This window comes from Mercenaria mercenaria, chromosome 1 (genome assembly GCF_021730395.1).
Source record: "Mercenaria mercenaria strain notata chromosome 1, MADL_Memer_1, whole genome shotgun sequence".
Lineage (NCBI taxonomy): Eukaryota > Metazoa > Mollusca > Bivalvia > Venerida > Veneridae > Mercenaria > Mercenaria mercenaria.
Window position 1 is genome coordinate 21,211,230 of NC_069361.1, and position 17,144 is coordinate 21,228,373.

At 34.1% G+C, this 17,144-nt stretch overlaps 1 protein-coding gene across 7 annotated transcripts in view; it reads left to right on the forward strand.

The window, feature by feature from the left end:
• The window catches only part of LOC123544287 (spectrin alpha chain, non-erythrocytic 1-like), a 147,978-nt gene that overhangs the window by 21,843 nt on the left and 108,991 nt on the right, over positions 1-17,144 (forward strand). For all 7 annotated transcript variants that reach the window (XM_053541837.1, XM_053541842.1, XM_053541856.1 and 4 more), the window contains exons 3-14: positions 651-818; positions 2,216-2,332; positions 3,527-3,603; positions 11,549-11,629; positions 12,342-12,457; positions 13,067-13,179; positions 13,650-13,837; positions 14,589-14,771; positions 15,472-15,514; positions 16,122-16,253; positions 16,529-16,611; positions 16,944-17,082. In XM_053541837.1, coding sequence (XP_053397812.1) covers positions 651-818; positions 2,216-2,332; positions 3,527-3,603; positions 11,549-11,629; positions 12,342-12,457; positions 13,067-13,179; positions 13,650-13,837; positions 14,589-14,771; positions 15,472-15,514; positions 16,122-16,253; positions 16,529-16,611; positions 16,944-17,082 — 1,440 coding nt within the window. The remainder of the gene's footprint in view (positions 1-650; positions 819-2,215; positions 2,333-3,526; positions 3,604-11,548; positions 11,630-12,341; positions 12,458-13,066; positions 13,180-13,649; positions 13,838-14,588; positions 14,772-15,471; positions 15,515-16,121; positions 16,254-16,528; positions 16,612-16,943; positions 17,083-17,144) is intronic.

Sequence of the window (17,144 nt, forward strand, 5' to 3'; positions counted from 1 at the left end):
ATCAAGATCAGGTCGACTTACATTCCAGCAAGATCTATAGAAAGAGTAACAATCAATAAAATTCTAGTTGGAAATTTAATAAAAAGAAATACGAATATAATTGATTAACATATGAAAATTTGTGATGATTTTTGTCTTATCAGTCTTATATATTTGATCAAAACCCTAGCAGGTTTTATAAAACCTGGGCAGAATTTAAGCATAATCTAAGTTTACCTACATCAAAGCATTTGTGTTTAAATAATTACTTAAATTGTATATCCGTTTTGATATGACTGAAGACCTAGAGTATCATCACCAGAGACAAGCTCGTGTAAATTTTTAGTTCAGCTAAAATTAAGTTCAGCTAAAATTAAGCTAAGATACATGTAGTTTTATTAAGCACTCTTAACACTTACCCTGCTAAATTTCTATATAGAACTTGTCCATCTTTCAATTTGAACAGTACCATTAACTGTTAAAAAGGGTGCATACCAAAAAGATACTGACTGAATGGTGAATAGTGCAGGTCGTAATCAGACTGCATTGATGTGCAGACTGATCATTATCTGCACTGGTTGCAAAGGCAGAATCAATCGTGTCCAGCATGCTGAGGGTTAAGTTGTTTCTTAATTATCTTACGTTATTTTCTATTTATTGAATATTTTCAGGCTCGACTGGAGATACATGACCTGTTTAAAGACCTGTCAGATGGAAAGATTCTTATGAAACTTCTGGAGATTATTTCTGGAGAGAATCTTGGCAAACCAAACAAGGGCATTTTACGAGTACAGAAAGCAGAAAACCTAAACAGATGTCTTACCTTCCTAAGGACAAAGGTAAATTAATTGTCAGCATAGGTACCAGGTGATTTTATCGCCAGCACAGGTAATTTTAAAATCACCAGCACAGGTAATTTATTGTCAGCATAGGTACCAGGTGATTTTATCACCAGCACAGGTAATTTATTGCCAGCAAGTTTGTTGTACGAAGTGATTTTGCTCAAAACGAAAAATTAGGACAGCCCATCAAAAACAGATGCCACTTTGTTAAATGCATAAATGGTTCCCAAAACAAGTGGTAAAGGTATTATTTAGTTACATTTTGAAGTAGATTGGCTTCTATAGAAGAAACTTCAAGGTCAAATTTAGTACTACTATATAGCTGTCCTGCATGTATACGTATTTGGAATATTTTGTTGCTTGTCTATTCTAAGAACAGCAAGAGCTATTCTACTCAACTGAGTGTTGCCGTCACACATTGGTGTTTAAGTTTTGCATGCAAGGTTATATTTCAGGAACTATTGCACATATTGGATTGAATCTTGAGGAAATAAATATCACACTGTATCTCAGTAACAGATGTATCTGCAAAAAATACTGTCACTGCACACAACTATCAAGCTGTGGCTCAGAAATGTCTACATAATAATTATACTGGATTGGAACTTGACACAATGTTTAAAATCATTATTCCTAACCATGTAGATAACACTTGATTGATTTTGTTTGGAGTTACGGGCCTTCTTAGACTAAGAAAATTTGGCCAACTTGCTGAAAAACTTTATCTCAGTAACAACTACATAAAATTGAACTGAAACTTACATAATGTGTCAAGGCATCCTTTTCATCAAATTCACTAACATTACCAAATTACAAAACTTTGGTTGAAATTTATTCTAATTATGATCCTTCTTTGACTTGAGACAATTCAGTTGAAATTTTGCATGTAAGTTGAAATGCATGACTGTAAATTGTCAGATAGTCAAGAATGCTACCTTTTGTTATGAATATTTAGAAATGTAAGAAATCCCTGTGTATTCAGTGAAAGGTCAAGGTTCTGTTGGACAAATATCAACAGTTTTTAAAAGCCTTTGTGGAGGAACGGTTAAGGTCACTAGATAAATGTTCTGCCGCTGACGTTTGATGGTTCAAAACTCTACTTTATATGAGAAAGCCATCCAAATGACTAATAGGTCACTTGTTCTACCAAAGTGCTAGCTCAAACCTGAAATAATTTCTGTTGGTGCCACTTGAGCTTTCCTCCACCATTAAATAATAAAAAGTTGTCATTTGATCTTGAATTTTTGTGACTTCAAATCCAACAGAACATTTAAACACCAGTTAAAGTACCAGTTGTTGGTACAGTATTACTGTTAGCACTGCTTTTCATGTGTTTAGTATGAAACCTTGTACCACACTCCAATAATTGTTCTACTTTAAATGTTTATTTGCAGGTATATTTCGAGAATATTGGAGCAGAAGACATTATGGATGGCAATCCCAGGCTGATCCTTGGTCTTATATGGACAATCATCCTTCGATTCCAGATCCAGGAGATTGAAATTGAAGTGGTAAGTGTTACATCTTACTGTTGGTGTCAGGTATTTTCTGATGTCCCATTCATCTCTTCAAACTTCATCAAACATTATGCATATCTCTTCAGATTTTATTATCATGTCTTTCTCATTTTGTGAATGAATATTTATTTATTCAATCAGGTTCATGATGTCTTACTCTTTCCTTCAGACTTGTTCATGTTATATTCAGACTTTCATTGTTCCTCTCTTCAGTCATGCTGATCATCATGTTGACTATTCTATATGTCTACTATTTGCATGATTCTCCTTGGACTTTTTCTTGTCTTTTCATAATTCCTGACATTGTTATATCTCATTTGTATCATCAAGCTTATGTCTTACTTAATTCTTCAGTCATTTCTGAAACAGACAATAGATATGAACTGTTGTTTTCACTGTGGGAGACATACAGTGCAAAACATATCAATTAGAAGTTTGATTGATGTTTAAACACATCTGTAATTTGCATGCTGTATAATGTAACAGTTTGTACTTATTGTACATTGGAAATGCCCTCATAAACATTGCATTAACAAGTACAAAGTACAATATAGATTTTGTAAGCAAATGAAAGTAAGCATGTACCTACAACGATTTTTCCTTGAAATCAAGTGTGTTTCTGTCTTTGAAATTAATTGAGATATTGAACACAGGTTGGTTCTCTTGTATCTTCTTTGAACCTTTGACCTGGCAATTGGAAATCTTGTACTTAGCCTTTTGAGCTAAACTGACAGACTCCCGTCAGATTATGTCAGTGTCATCAATAAAACATAAACAACAACAATCTACATTTGAAAGTGAAAATGTATTTATGTATATTGTTCCCTTGAATTTAAAGGTGTCTCTCCTTAAATCACTTATCTCTTACAATGTTGGTTTAAGGCTGCATATTAAACATCTACATATTGAGCCCACCCTCCCCTACCCACCCTATATAAGATATGTATCGTGATGTAATAATTGAGCTGCACCATGAGAAAACCAACATAGTGCATCCGCGCAGTCTGGTCAGGATCCATGCTGTTCACTTTCAAGGTCTATTGCAATTAGAGAAACCGTTATAAGCGAACGGCATGGATCCTGATCAGACTGCATGGATGCACAGGCTGGTCTGGATCCATGCTAGTCGCAAATGCTCTATGTTGGTTTTCTCATGGTGCAGCTCATAACAACATTTTATTTGTGCAGGATGAGGATGATGAGGGCAGTGAGAAGAGGTCTGCCAAGGACGCGCTGTTACTTTGGTGTCAGAGAAAAACTGCTGGGTATGTACTGTCGGCAGGCTTGAAACTCAAATTCATAGTCATGGTTTTGGTCATGTTTTAAGAACAATTTAGATGTTTGGTAATGTGGTTGCTGTTAGATTAGAATGCCTTTTGATTAAGTTGTAGAGCTGTGAAAGTTTAGTGTGACATTTATTAGTTCATTTAACTGCTGTATTTTCTCTAATTAATGCACTAGTGAAGCGAAATATATTAATTAGGACAATGTGTAAAATGCAAATTTAGTCTTGAAACAAGCAAACAAGGTCTGATAAAAGGGTATAGATGCCTCTGTGTGCATCCCCTCAAATAAGTGTTTTTTGTACAACTAAATTAAGTGTACAGTGCACTTTGAATAAAAGGGGAAACTTCTGATTATTACCATTTGTGAGCTAATAAAGGAGAGAAAAGTTAATTAGGGACAATATATGATAGTTATTCATAGAAATAGCATGTTATAAATGTTACTAATTTGAATATTTATCTGTTTTAACAACACTTTTAATTTGTAATGATCGTTAACTTCATGTTTATGCATACTAATTTTCCCTGCTATCTTTATTTGATTGGCAAAAATAACAGACGGTAATGGAATTCTATTTTCACCACTTATATACATGCAATATAGCCTGAACATACGATATAGCCTGTACATGCAATAATAGCTTTAATCCATCTGCTTGTTACTGTATACTGTAACCTTTTGCAACATAACCTCCCGAATTTAGCTTACTATATTACAGAAGTTGTGACTTGATTGCAGAAGCCTCAAAATGTAATGTGATGCAATTCCAGTTTGGGACACATATTTTTCTCGTCAGATAATATGTTAGTTGTTACTGTACTGCATGAACCCCAGGCTAAATTGTCTTTTCTTAAACAGACCTTGCAAGTGGCAAAGTTTGTCTTAGATAAGTTAGGTCACACATATAAATAAAGGACTTTGGCAAAAAGAGATGTCTCAGCATTTTGATGAATATAGTTCTAAGCATTGAACCAGTTGCCTGTCTCTTCTGTGTTGATATGAACACTACCTTGATCTGACAGACTTAATGTGCATTCAGAGATCAGGCTGACATAATCCCTATGTGTTTAATTCCATGCTTTAAAAGGATCATCTATAAAAAAGGTTATCTGAAAGATTTACATCAGCTGGTGCAGGAAGCGATCACTGTAAAATTGCTCAGGCTTGAATTCCGCGTACATACATTCAGAAAGTCATTGCATACCTCCATAGCAAGTTAATTTAACAAAAAGGAACGCCACTGAAATGTAATAGAATGTATCAAGCCATAACAATTTTTTCGTCAAATTCAGAAATTATGTTTTGTATACATCACAACATCAGTAACAAAGTGTTTACATTCAGCCATATAAATCATATTTCTTTTTTTCTCTCTTTTGATAAGATCTACTTTATTTTGGTTTTTGCCTTGTTAGGAAGAAGTTTTTGCATGTTTTTAAATAAGAATATACTTCAGGTGAAGCCAGGTTTCATCAGTTTTAATAACAACTTGTGTTACCATAGATTGTTAACTCATCCAGATCACCAGGAAAGATAGATAAGTTACGAAAATATTTTGGATAACAACATAAGAAAGATCACTGATTTAAGAATGAAAATGTTTTACTTTTTCTACCTTATTGAGTGGTAATTAAAGTATATATTGTGAATATTTTAAAGGGGCTTGAGACTGTAAGGTCATTGACTTAGAATCACTTGCTACTTACTGATGTGGGTTGGAGCCTGTACACAGGTGCCTGTCCGTGATGAAATAATGCATGGACAAGCACCTGGTATCTTCCTCCACCTTCAGAAGCTGGAAAGTCGCCATATGACCTCTAATTGTTTTGGTGTGATGTTAAACCCAGCAAAAACAAAATGAAAAGAAAATAATTCGGAAAAAAATTTAGTAATTATTGTATAAGGACACTTTTCTGTTGCTCAGTCTTGTATCTAGTTTAGAAGACAAATGGTTATTGTATTTATATATAATGCCTTCAGCATTCTTTACCTTTTCTGTCCTTTTTTCTGGTCTTGTAAATAACTTAATACTGTATTTATTCTGTTAATGGTTGAGCTAAACAAAGATATGTTGTGTTTTTCATGAGGTTAGAGTTGATTGACACTTACAAGTAGAGGACTGCTTGAGATATGGCAAGCATGTTGGTTAAGCAGGGAAATTCTTGGAATAGATACAGTATCAGAAATAACCTAAAACATCTAATGTTTCCGTAATCTATCCTTCCTGCCTGTTTCACTGTTCGATTTATACTGCATGTTTCCTTAATAAATTTATGCTGCATGTTTCTCCATCAACCCTTGCTGCATTATTATTTCCTTGGATCATTTTATGCTGCATGTTTCCACTATCCATCAACCCTTGCTGCATGTTTTCTTGATCATTTTTTTTGGCATGTTTCTCCATCAACCCTTGCTGGTTGCTGCATATTTTCTTGATCACTTCATGCTGCATGTTTCCCCTATCCATCATCTCATGCTGCATGTTTTCTTGATCAGTTTCTCTGATCAACCCTTGCTGCATATTTTACTCAGTTTTCCAGAATCAAGGACTGGAGGTCAGATTATGGATTAATGTTGGTAGCTAAGAATAATAATATTATAATTCCAGAGAATGATAAAATTTTGAAAGATAAAGTTCATTGGGAAATGAGACATCTAGAAAATCTAAGGGTTATTATTTAGTATTTCTGAACAGCTAGGTGCAGGAGTGTATCCTTAACAAAAAAAAGTTGTCGGCTTCATTTAATGTTCATAATATTTCACTCACAAATTAAATTAAATCATTTTGAAGGGCATGTCTCACAAAAGATTTGAAATTCCTTCAATATTTACCCAGTTTAAGAAAAGTGCTATATCAATATGGTGTGATAAAAGATTGTATAACATGCATGACTGTGCAAATATTAAACAATAAATCTCACTGTATGTGTCCTTTTATTTACTGATCATCTTTCACTGATTTATCTTACTGAAGAAATGATAACCTGCCTGTTGGAAATGTCCAAAATTTAATTAAATGCTGTATTCACTGCAACAGAAATATTCCAGGTATTTTGACATCAAACTGACAGTCCAAACACAGCAACAGCTCATGTTTCATAACAGTAATTGATTTTGTATATGGGTGTCCATAATCAATTTTTAGTCCTCTCAAGAGTGGCAGGTATAATAATGACAGACGGACAGTTCTTATTGCTGACTAAACGCCAAAATAGCATACTGACAGAACTGGCATAACAGGTCTTTTAACAGTAGTTCATAAAGTAAATTGTGGTGCAGTTGTGGCCCAAATAATAAGCAATGAAAACATGAAACATTTAGTTGACCTGTTCAGTGGCACTTAAGTCAGTTGCTGAAATTTCAGTTTTTGTTTTAGCTGGCTCTGTTAAGGCTTTCCCTCCAATAAACATCTTGAAGTAATTTTTAACCAGGTTTTCAACGAAAACCTGAGTTATTAGATTGGGGTAGATGTCGGTCGGGCGGGCGGGCAGCGGCGGCGGCGTCAAACTTGTGTTTCCGGTCAATAACTTTTGTTTTGGTAAAGATATTTGAATAAAACTTGGTATGTATGTAGCTTATATCAAGACAAAAGCTGGGATTGATTTTGGGGTTTCTGGGATCAAGGTCAAGGTCACTTTACTTAAAATAGAAAAACGGTTTCCGGTCAATAACTTTTGTTTCGGTAAAGATATTTGAATAAAACTTGGTACATATGTAGCTTATATCAAGACAAAGGCTGGGATTGATTTTGGGGTTTCTGGGGTCAAGGTCAAGGTCACTGTTACTTAAAATAGAAAAACGGTTTCCGGTCAATAACTTAACTTAGGAATGAGCTATCATGATGAAACTTGGTGTATAGAAAACTTATATAAAGTTGTAGCTTGGGATTGATTTTGGGGTTTCTGGGATCAAGATCAAGGTCATTGTTACTAAAAATAGGGTTAGGGTTAGGTTAGGGTTAGGGTTAGCATATCTTCTACATGCATGGAGGGATTTTGATGAAAGTTGGCACAATTGTTCACCATCATGAGACGGAGTGTCATGCACAAGAACCAGGTCCCTAGGTCTAAGGTCAAGATCACACTTAGAGGTCAAAGGATACAAGAATGAAAACTTTGTCCGGAGCATATCTTCTTCATGCATAGAGGGATTTTGATGTAACTTGGCACAATTATACACCATCATGAGACGAAGTGTCTTGCGCAGTTCCCTTCTTTAGAATTACTTCCCTTTGTTGTTACTATAAATAGCTTATATTGTAACTTTTTCATTACTAGACGTAGGGAAAAATCGAGACCACTTTTCTGTAGTACAACATGCATGTTATATCCAATTTTGAGGTGTATTTTGACCAATCTCTACCTGGTAAGGATTTCTGTGTGGACTTACAATTTTTTTTTTTGTATTTTTTTTTTTTTTTTTTTTTTTAAGATTAACTTCCCTTAGTTGTTACTATAAATAACTTATATTGTAACTTTTTTATAATTGACCGTAGGGAAAAACCAAGACCACTTTTCTGTGGTACAACATAGTTGTTACTTTCTAATTTTAGGTGTATTTTAAGGTATCTCTACCTGGTAAGGAGTTTTTTTGTGGACATAGAAAAACAAAAGAATTACAATGATTACTAAACAACCACAAAATTAAAATTACATCTGCAAATACAGGTGCTAGAGTAAAGAAATTTGCTGTGACGGGCGTATATTGTGACATTCTGGCACTCTTGTTTATTCTTATGAAAAGTGTTGAAAACCTGGTTTCGTGGCATTGCCGCGTTTCTTGTTTATGTCTCTAATAACTGTAGATAGTTGTAAAACTGCAGGAGTTTATTACATATTTATAAAGTGGTCCAGTTTATTAGAATCTTCCTATTTTTAGCTCGACTGTACAAGGCAGTCCTACTGGACCCTGTGTTGGCATCTGCCTTTCCATCTTAGTAAAAGTTTTTATGCACTTTCACTTGATGTTTGTTATTACTTGATGGTATTGCTTCAGACTTGAGCCATAACTACAGCTCACATATTTCATGAATTATGTCCCATTTATACTTGAATTTCAGGTTGAATATTTTATACACCCAGTCTTTTTAACAAATGGATTTGATTCAAACTTAACTCACTAGTTCTGCATCATCACCCACTTTACTTACATTATATTTAGACACCAAATTTGATGTGAAAATGTCGAGATTCTATACAGTGCAATGAAATAAGTGAACTTTTTTTTACAACTTTTTTTATTAGTGGTAAATGACATTACTAGTTAGACAACAATGCAAATGAAACTTACAATGCAATGTTAATGGCAAATTGAAATGTATAGCATTCTTTAAAGATATAAAAGTTTAGATATTGTGCAGCAACCAAAGTGAGCCAAGTATTATATTATATTTTTTGTCATTTCTCAAATATCTTTAAAATGATGTTTTGTGAAAAGCAGTTTGCATTTCATTCAGGTAATTATGATTTTCTCCTTTTATAGGGTTGGGTAACAGCTTTCAGTTTCTTGAGTTGTTTGTTTCAATTTCTATTTATAGGATGTATTGTAGGGTTTAGAAAGACTGGTTTTGATAAAAGTTGTATTGATATAATCTGTATTTACATGTATTTTTCTGGACATATATCTGTTTTTATATGATTTGTTTATTCAATGTGAGAACTGATAGAAATTTGCTGAAACTTGTTATTATTGACAAATGTTAAGAAAATAGCTTAAAGATGAACAATTAGTTGAACAGTGTGGCCTTAGTGATAACACCTACTACAGGTTGAAGGATGACATTCCAAGGAAGTTTATCAGTTATACATGACTGACATATCGATGTCACAAAGTAGTTAATATCTGGCCACTTTATCAACTAGAAATAAAGCATAGAGGTCCATAGAAGTATAATGTTTTTTGAAGATCATATTATGTCAGATGAAAAAAATGCAGGTAACAGTTGTGTCTATGTTTTTATGGGCTGTCCACTTGTTATAAGGGCTGCCAATCTGCACATATACAAAGGAATGGTAGTCTTAGATATGGCAGCTTTATAGTCCAAAGCTAAGTCTGGTTCCAAGTTTATAAAAACTGAATATGAAGTCCAGAGTAAGAATGTTACCTTTCTATTGGTCAATTAAAAGCAAGTTAAAGCTACCAATCAGATGCTGAATATCTGGTTTAGCTATCCTGTGACTCAGAACTCTTGTTTAATTAATTCTTTTATGTAGTAGTATGCAGTATGTGTTAATATACCTGGCTTTACAGGAAATACAAAATGAAAAATTAAATTTTAGGACGTAACTGTCATTGCCTCCGTACACACATTTTTTGTTGTCAAGAAATTTTTACAATATTGTGACAGCTTCAGTGTAGGCAGGGAATAGCTTAATATTGAGCCGTGCCATGAGAAAACCAACATAGTGGGTTTGCGACCAGCATGGATCCAGAATCCATGCTGTTTGCTTTCAGAGCCTATAGCAATTAGAGAAACTGTTAGCGAACAGTATGGATCCTGACCAGACTGCGCGGATGCGCAGGCTGGTCTGGACCCATGCTGGTCGCAAACCCACTATGTTGGTTTTCTCATGGCGCGGCTCATTTATTTACGTCATACTTTTATACACATATTTTATACACATTTAAAATTTTTGTTAATTGTAAATATTGTAATGACTCAACTAAGATTGATTGCTGTCATGTGGTTAAAGATTATGACATAGCATTTACATAGTACATAACGAAAATTCAGTTTTGAGATTTGTGTAGAACGTTACCTGTTTTTTAACGACCTTGTTTTTTGAAGTGGTTGCAATTACATTTTTTTTTGTTCCCACTTGAGTTCAAAGATTTTGTTAAATTTGAATTCCACCCATTTTCAACAGTGAAACACAGCCTTGCAAATGCATTGTTTGTTGCATATTTGATAAGATGCAAAACTATGCTATACACTGTGCAAAACAAGTCTCTTCAGAAAGATTCTTACCCTGGTTAATTTGCAGTCAGGATACCTAATTTTTGTAGCGTTAAGATAAAAGCTGTTTGCAAATATAGAATATGGCAGACCAAGTCCTTAAAACCATGGCAACAAGTGAAATGACTAGCTTTTATCACATTAATGTCTTGTTTAATTAAGATGTGAAATAAAGCAGGAATGTATTCTTGAAGTTCCACATTTTTTTGCATTACCACAGGTATAGACATTTTCAACATCTTGTGTGGAAAAGAAGGCCTAAGTCTATCTTTCATTTAAAAGAAGCTTTCTGTCATAAAATGTCTTGCTTTTCTAGAACAAAATTGTATGTTAATGCTCCGCTTATCTGAGTGACAGAAAAAATACTTTGCGATCGAAGGTTATCACGAAACAACTTTTGAAAATGAAATTAAGATTTTTCATTGTTTGTACAAAAAAACCAACAAAAATGTCTATATCATTGATTATTCAGACACAATTTATATACTAAGAATTTAATGCTTCATGTGACATTTTTTATATGATTAGACCTCACTTTAATAATTATGTTTTTATTAACTTTAAAAATTTACAAAAATTGATGGCCATTTCCCTACACACCCTTTCTAATGTTTGCATTCTCTCAGAGAGTCTTGTTATTTCCTTCCAGTTATAATCAGGTTGAAATCACCTACAAAACGCAACCCTTTTGCATCATATTTCTGTTTACTTGTGTAATATTTGCCAAACCTTAGCTACTCTAATTTTTGATGATTTTCTTATTCTGTTTTCACATTGTACTTTCATTTTCAGTGTTAAGTTTTTCTGATATTTGTAAGGTTTTTTCTAATTTCCTCTTCATTTTTTTCCATCATCAAGCTGTTCTTTGTGGCCTTACATCTGAAACTTGCAGTTGGTAAAAAATGATTTAACAGCTCCAGTTGGATTTAAAGTACATGGGCACTGATCATTTGTTTGTTTTCTTGCAGATATCCAGGTGTGAACATTACAAATTTCACCAACAGTTGGAGAAATGGACTTGGATTTAATGCTCTTATCCATGCTCACAGGTAAAATTTCATGTTTAAGTTGCCAGAACATGTTCACCATAAAGAAGAGCAATCTTCTTTACAGAGGTACCATTCTTTCACTTCTGCTTCAGAAGTATTCACCCTTTTCTACATCCCTCTTAGATTTTAATTGAGAATTTTAACAAAAAGTTGCATCTTAAAAATGCCACTGAATAAATTACTCCCTGACCCTCATTTTGAGGAGAAAATCGCAAATGTATATTTAATCTATTTTCTGAATTATTTTCAGCGCTTTTGTCAGTCTGAGTAGTGGCTTGGTTGTTCTTGTATTTATTAACTTTAATAGATATGCTTCTTTTTGTACCTAATCGGTCAAAGAATCAAGGCTGACAATTATAATATGTTATTTTGTTTTCTTTTAATGTATTTTACATGTCATCATTAAATTTTGTTTGTGATCTGACTACTTTGATGATAGTGAGGTCAAGAACAACTAAGCTGTGAAAGATATTGACAAAAGAGCTGTCCTTAACTGAAAGAACTTTCTCATAAACCTGTAATCATCTTTATAATGACTGCAGTTACATACGTTTTTGTACTGTTGAAAAATCATGTTAGACCAGTTTTAAACATACTATAACCTTTGCAAATATAATGAGTCTAAATTGGAAAAGTTAGTGTACTTAGGTTTTATTAGAATTTATTAACTTAATAGTAGGATTTTACCCATTAATACCTTCTCGTTTTTCAGACCTGACTTAATAGCATATGAACACCTAGATCCAGCAGAACATATCCCTAACTTGAACAATGCCTTCAATGTGGCCGATGATAAACTTGGAATTCATAAGATCTTGGATGCTGAAGGTACCATTCTTGACTTTTCTGCAGCCATTACTTTACGTATTAAAACAGTCTGTTTAAACCTGGCAATGGCAGTTTTGGGAGTTTGTGATTACTTTTTGTGTACAGGCATACCTGCTTTTAATGGTGAAATAGTTAAAATTCCTTACTGAGCACCAACGCAGTTAAGCCTGCACTGTTAGTTTGGTAGGTAGATTACAAAACTGTACATCAAAAGGTTGAGAGTTTGATTCTCCGAGTGCAAAGTAGTCTTTCTGTGATGACAGGAAATGAGGTAGCTGAAGTCATACATATCTAAGTCATATGGGAAAGTTTTTGATACTTGTGGAGAAAAGTATTGAAAGAAAATCCAAGAACACTTGTCAGGTTAAATGACCATTGCCTAATTGAAATACCTGCTGTTAAAATGTGGTGACAAACTCCCAACAGACCAACTCAGTTACTGATTTTGTTCCTTGTTATCTGAGAATATCAGTAATTTTCACTAGAAATATGACTGTAAATCATAGGGCAAGTGTCGTGTCAAAACAGCTTTATCAAAAATGGTATAAAAAAGACATAAGATTGTAGCAGTTTTAGTATACAATGAAATATTTTATTGTGTAATTTTAGATGTGGATGTACCAAAGCCGGATGAGAAAATCATTGTTACATACGTGGCCTCCTACTACCATTATTTTGCCAAGATGAAGAGTGAGATGACAGGAGGAAAAAGGATTGCCAAGGTAATCTTGAATCACAGTAGAATATTTTATCAGAGAAAACTGTTCCACTGGCCTGTAGGGTCACAGTTCCAGTTGCCCCAAAAAGAAAATGTTGCATTAAATTTTGCATTGATGAATAGTAGTGTGAAAATGTAAGTTCATGGTCAACTAAGTAATATGCTTGCACTGAGCCATGTTTGCAAATGTTTTGTTATAACATGATCTCCTAAGTTGCCATCCATTTAAGTCGTTTTTTTGACATTAAAACAGTTTTAATTGAATTGAAATATTTAGTTCCATTGCTTTCCATTTGAACATTGCATATGAGCAAAACTGAGGCCATAAAACACAGGCCATTTAAACTGAGTACTCCAAAGCAGAGACCTCTGCACTGAACTTAAAGAAGTATTATTAGCTGATCGCTGCTCACTAAAATCTGAAAAAATAAGTTACTTTAGACTGTCACAACGGGATTTTGCAATGTGTTTCAGATTGTTGGTTCAATGTTAGAACTAGAAAAAATGGTAGATGATTATGAGAGTCTGACTACAGGCCTGCTTGAGTGGATCAAAGCAAAGATTACTACACTCAATGACAGAAACTTTCCCAACTCTCTGGAAGGCATACAGAAAGAATTAATCTCATTCAAGGACTACAGAACTGTAGAAAAACCACCAAAGTAAGTTTAGTGGAAGATAATGTCTTGGTTTCTTATTGTTAAAAAGAGTATAGTTGCAAGTTGTTTTGGTGTCCACTTAAGGAGGGTTGTGGCAGTTTATGGTAAAACGTTTCCCAATAATAGAATTTATGAACACAGTGTCGTGTTAGAAACAGAATTACGAAAAAAATCATAGGTTACCATGCTTGTTCAGGAGTTATCTGCTATTGAATAATCAAATTTGAAGGAAAATCCAGTTTTAAAGGCAGATAACTCTTAAACAAGCATAGTGACCTATGATTGTTTTTGCATTTTTTTGTTTATAACATGAAACTGTGTTTGTATACAAAGTTTGAACAAATTCTTTTATTGGGAAATTTTTGCCCCATCTCTAATACAAGAATCTGCAGCAAGTGTCTTTAATAGTTTTATAATAATATCTATAGTCAAAGCTTATTAAGCAGCCAGGGAATGCAGCAAAATCAGGTGGCTGTTTAAGACAAGTTGAAATTAGGTTGAAAGTTAGGTAACTGGCTGCTTAAAGCAAGTGGCTGCTTAATACAGGTAGTGATTAAGTCAGGTTCAGCTTGAGAGTAGTTTTTCTTGTATGTAAACAACACTTACTCTGTTTTATAGTAACCAGTCTCTTTGGACTAGTTACTGCAGCGGGCTTTGGTCTGGAAGAAGGGTGACCGTATTTGGATACCTTATGTTTTGCATTGGAAGAAGGTTTTGTTTTGTTGGGAATATTAAATATATTTCTTTTTATCAGGTTACGAGAGAAAGGAAACATAGAAGCAACATTTTTCAACATACAAGCTCGACTGAAGGCAAATGGTCAGAAATTGTACAGTCCTCCAGAAGGGTTCCTTATACATGATATAGAAAGCGCATGGATGTTACTGGAGAAATCGGAACATGGTCGAGAAACTTCACTCAGAGATGAATTAATCAGGTAAATTAGTTAAACTAAAAACTTTCTCATAAGCAAAGACCTTTGTTGACACTGTATTTTGTTACTTTTACTTGATACAAAAAAAAATTCTCTTGTAGTTTCAGTTGTTTGAAATTATTTAATCACACTGTTTTCTATTTTTTTGTCAAGAATAACATGATAATTTAAGAAGAAATGAGCCATGCCATGAGAAAACCAACATAGTGTGTTTGCGACCCACATGGATCCAGGCCAGCCTGTGCATCTGTGCAGTCTGGTCAGGATCCATGCTGGTCACTTTTAAGGCCTATTGCAATTAGAGAAACCGTTAGGGAACAGCATGGATCCTGACCAGACTGTGCAGATGCGCAGGCTGGTCTGGATCCATGCTGGTCGCAAAGCCACTATGTTGGTTTTCTCATGGCACGTCTCATTTAAAAAGAAATTCTGAAATTTAAACAAGATGAATACAGTATCTTCAGCTTGAGTAAAATATTTTGTAATATCCTGCCTGTGTTACGTTCAAGCCAGTATTTTATTTAAAGTTGTAAACAGTTGTCAAAGTTCAGCAAGTAAATTTTATATCGTGGGATTTAAAGGAAAGGTTGTAATTGATTTAAGTTATTTAAGATAAATGCATGTGATACTGATCTATAGATATACCAAATGTTTTACTTTTCTTGACCGATTTAAATTTTTCAAAATGCCCTTTCTATTACAGACAAGAGAGATTAGAACAGTTAGCACAAAGATTTAGGAGAAAGGTAAGGTATTAGAAAAAGATGTATCTGTTTGTATAGTTTTATGGAGGGATGTTAAAAGTGGGTTATGTAAAGTCATCTTGTTCTTTGAAACCTTTATCAGAACCAGACTATTTTAATAGCAGTTTTCAATTGAACTTGTTGAAGGGACTTTCTCTTAGGCTTCGTGTTAGTTGATCTTTAAGTCCTGTGTGGCAGCTGGCTGTAAAAAGTCTCCTTGTTCTTTTACTATGTTTTGTATATTTGGTCCGTTGGGATCATGGAGTGTATTGAATTTTACTATAATAAATGCTGTTTAAGCCAGTGCTAGGAGGCGTGAGGGGTGTGGCACATTTCATTACTTGTCATGAACAGACCCTATCAGAGTCTGCTGTTATTTTGCTTGGTTGTTTTCTTTGCTTCCAAAGGATCTTCTCCTATATTTTATTACATTGAAAATATCTGATATTAGATTGAATGAGTTTAATGTCCAAGATGGCCTGACCTACTCCTGTTGTCTTTTGAGGATATTGAACATCGAAGATAATCTTTATTTCATGTTGTTACATGGAAAAATTGTAAGTAACTCTGTATTGATCGTTTAAATATATGTTTTGTAAATGATTTTCAGGCTGAGATTCGAGAGTCGTGGTTAATGGACATGATGCAGATATTGGATGAGAAGATGGTCTGTAACAACGCTGCTCAGGCCGAGGCAGCCATAAAAAAACATGAAGCCATCAGTGCTGAGATCCTTGCTAGGGTAAGTGGTAACAGTTAATCCTTCATTGCTGCATCGTACAGGACCCCTTGCTGGTTTGGAAAAAAGTATGTTCCTTTTTGCCAGATTTGTCCTTTAGAACCTGTGTTAGTAATTTAGGCCAAGTTGAGCTAATTTTCCAATTTTAAACATCTATAAATGTTGAAAACTTCTCGCTTCCCAACTATGACATTGAGATGAGACTCAGTATGTAGTTTTATCTAAATACCTTGATACTTTGAGCTGTGTTATATATATTTTTATGTTCCTATTTACAGAAAGACCGATACAAGGCATTAAATACTCTTGCTGTGGAACTCGTTCAAGGCAATTATCATCAGAAAGAGGCTGTACAGAAAAAGTACGTCATAACACCTTATCTAGTCTTTAAAAAATTCAGCAAAATTTGGTTCAAGTTATTCTTGATAGGGACATGTATATATCGATATTTAAAGCTTTGAGGTACATAATTATGGATTCAAGGCTCAAATTCTGGTACACAGAAAAACAAATTGCACATTTAATTCATATTATATTTGAAGTTTCTATGCATGTGCAAAAATGCATACAGGAGTTGCTATCTGAGCTAGGGAAAACATAAGATTTCCAGACAATGTTTTTCATGCTTCAACTCTAGGTTCTTATTTGTCCACTTTCATGTCTTATTTTCTAATTGTAATTGTTGTTCTTTAGGGATGAATATATTAGAATAAAATGGCAGGAATTGTTGGACAAGCTCGAACAAAGGAAGAAGACACTGGCCGGATTTAATAATCTAATGGCAATGTTCCGAGAAATAGAAACCATTCAAGAGGAATTGAAAGAAGTCGAGGTATTTGTACAGTTATTTCTAGACTATGACCTTTTGGTCCTCCATTTCTTAGGGGTTAGGCC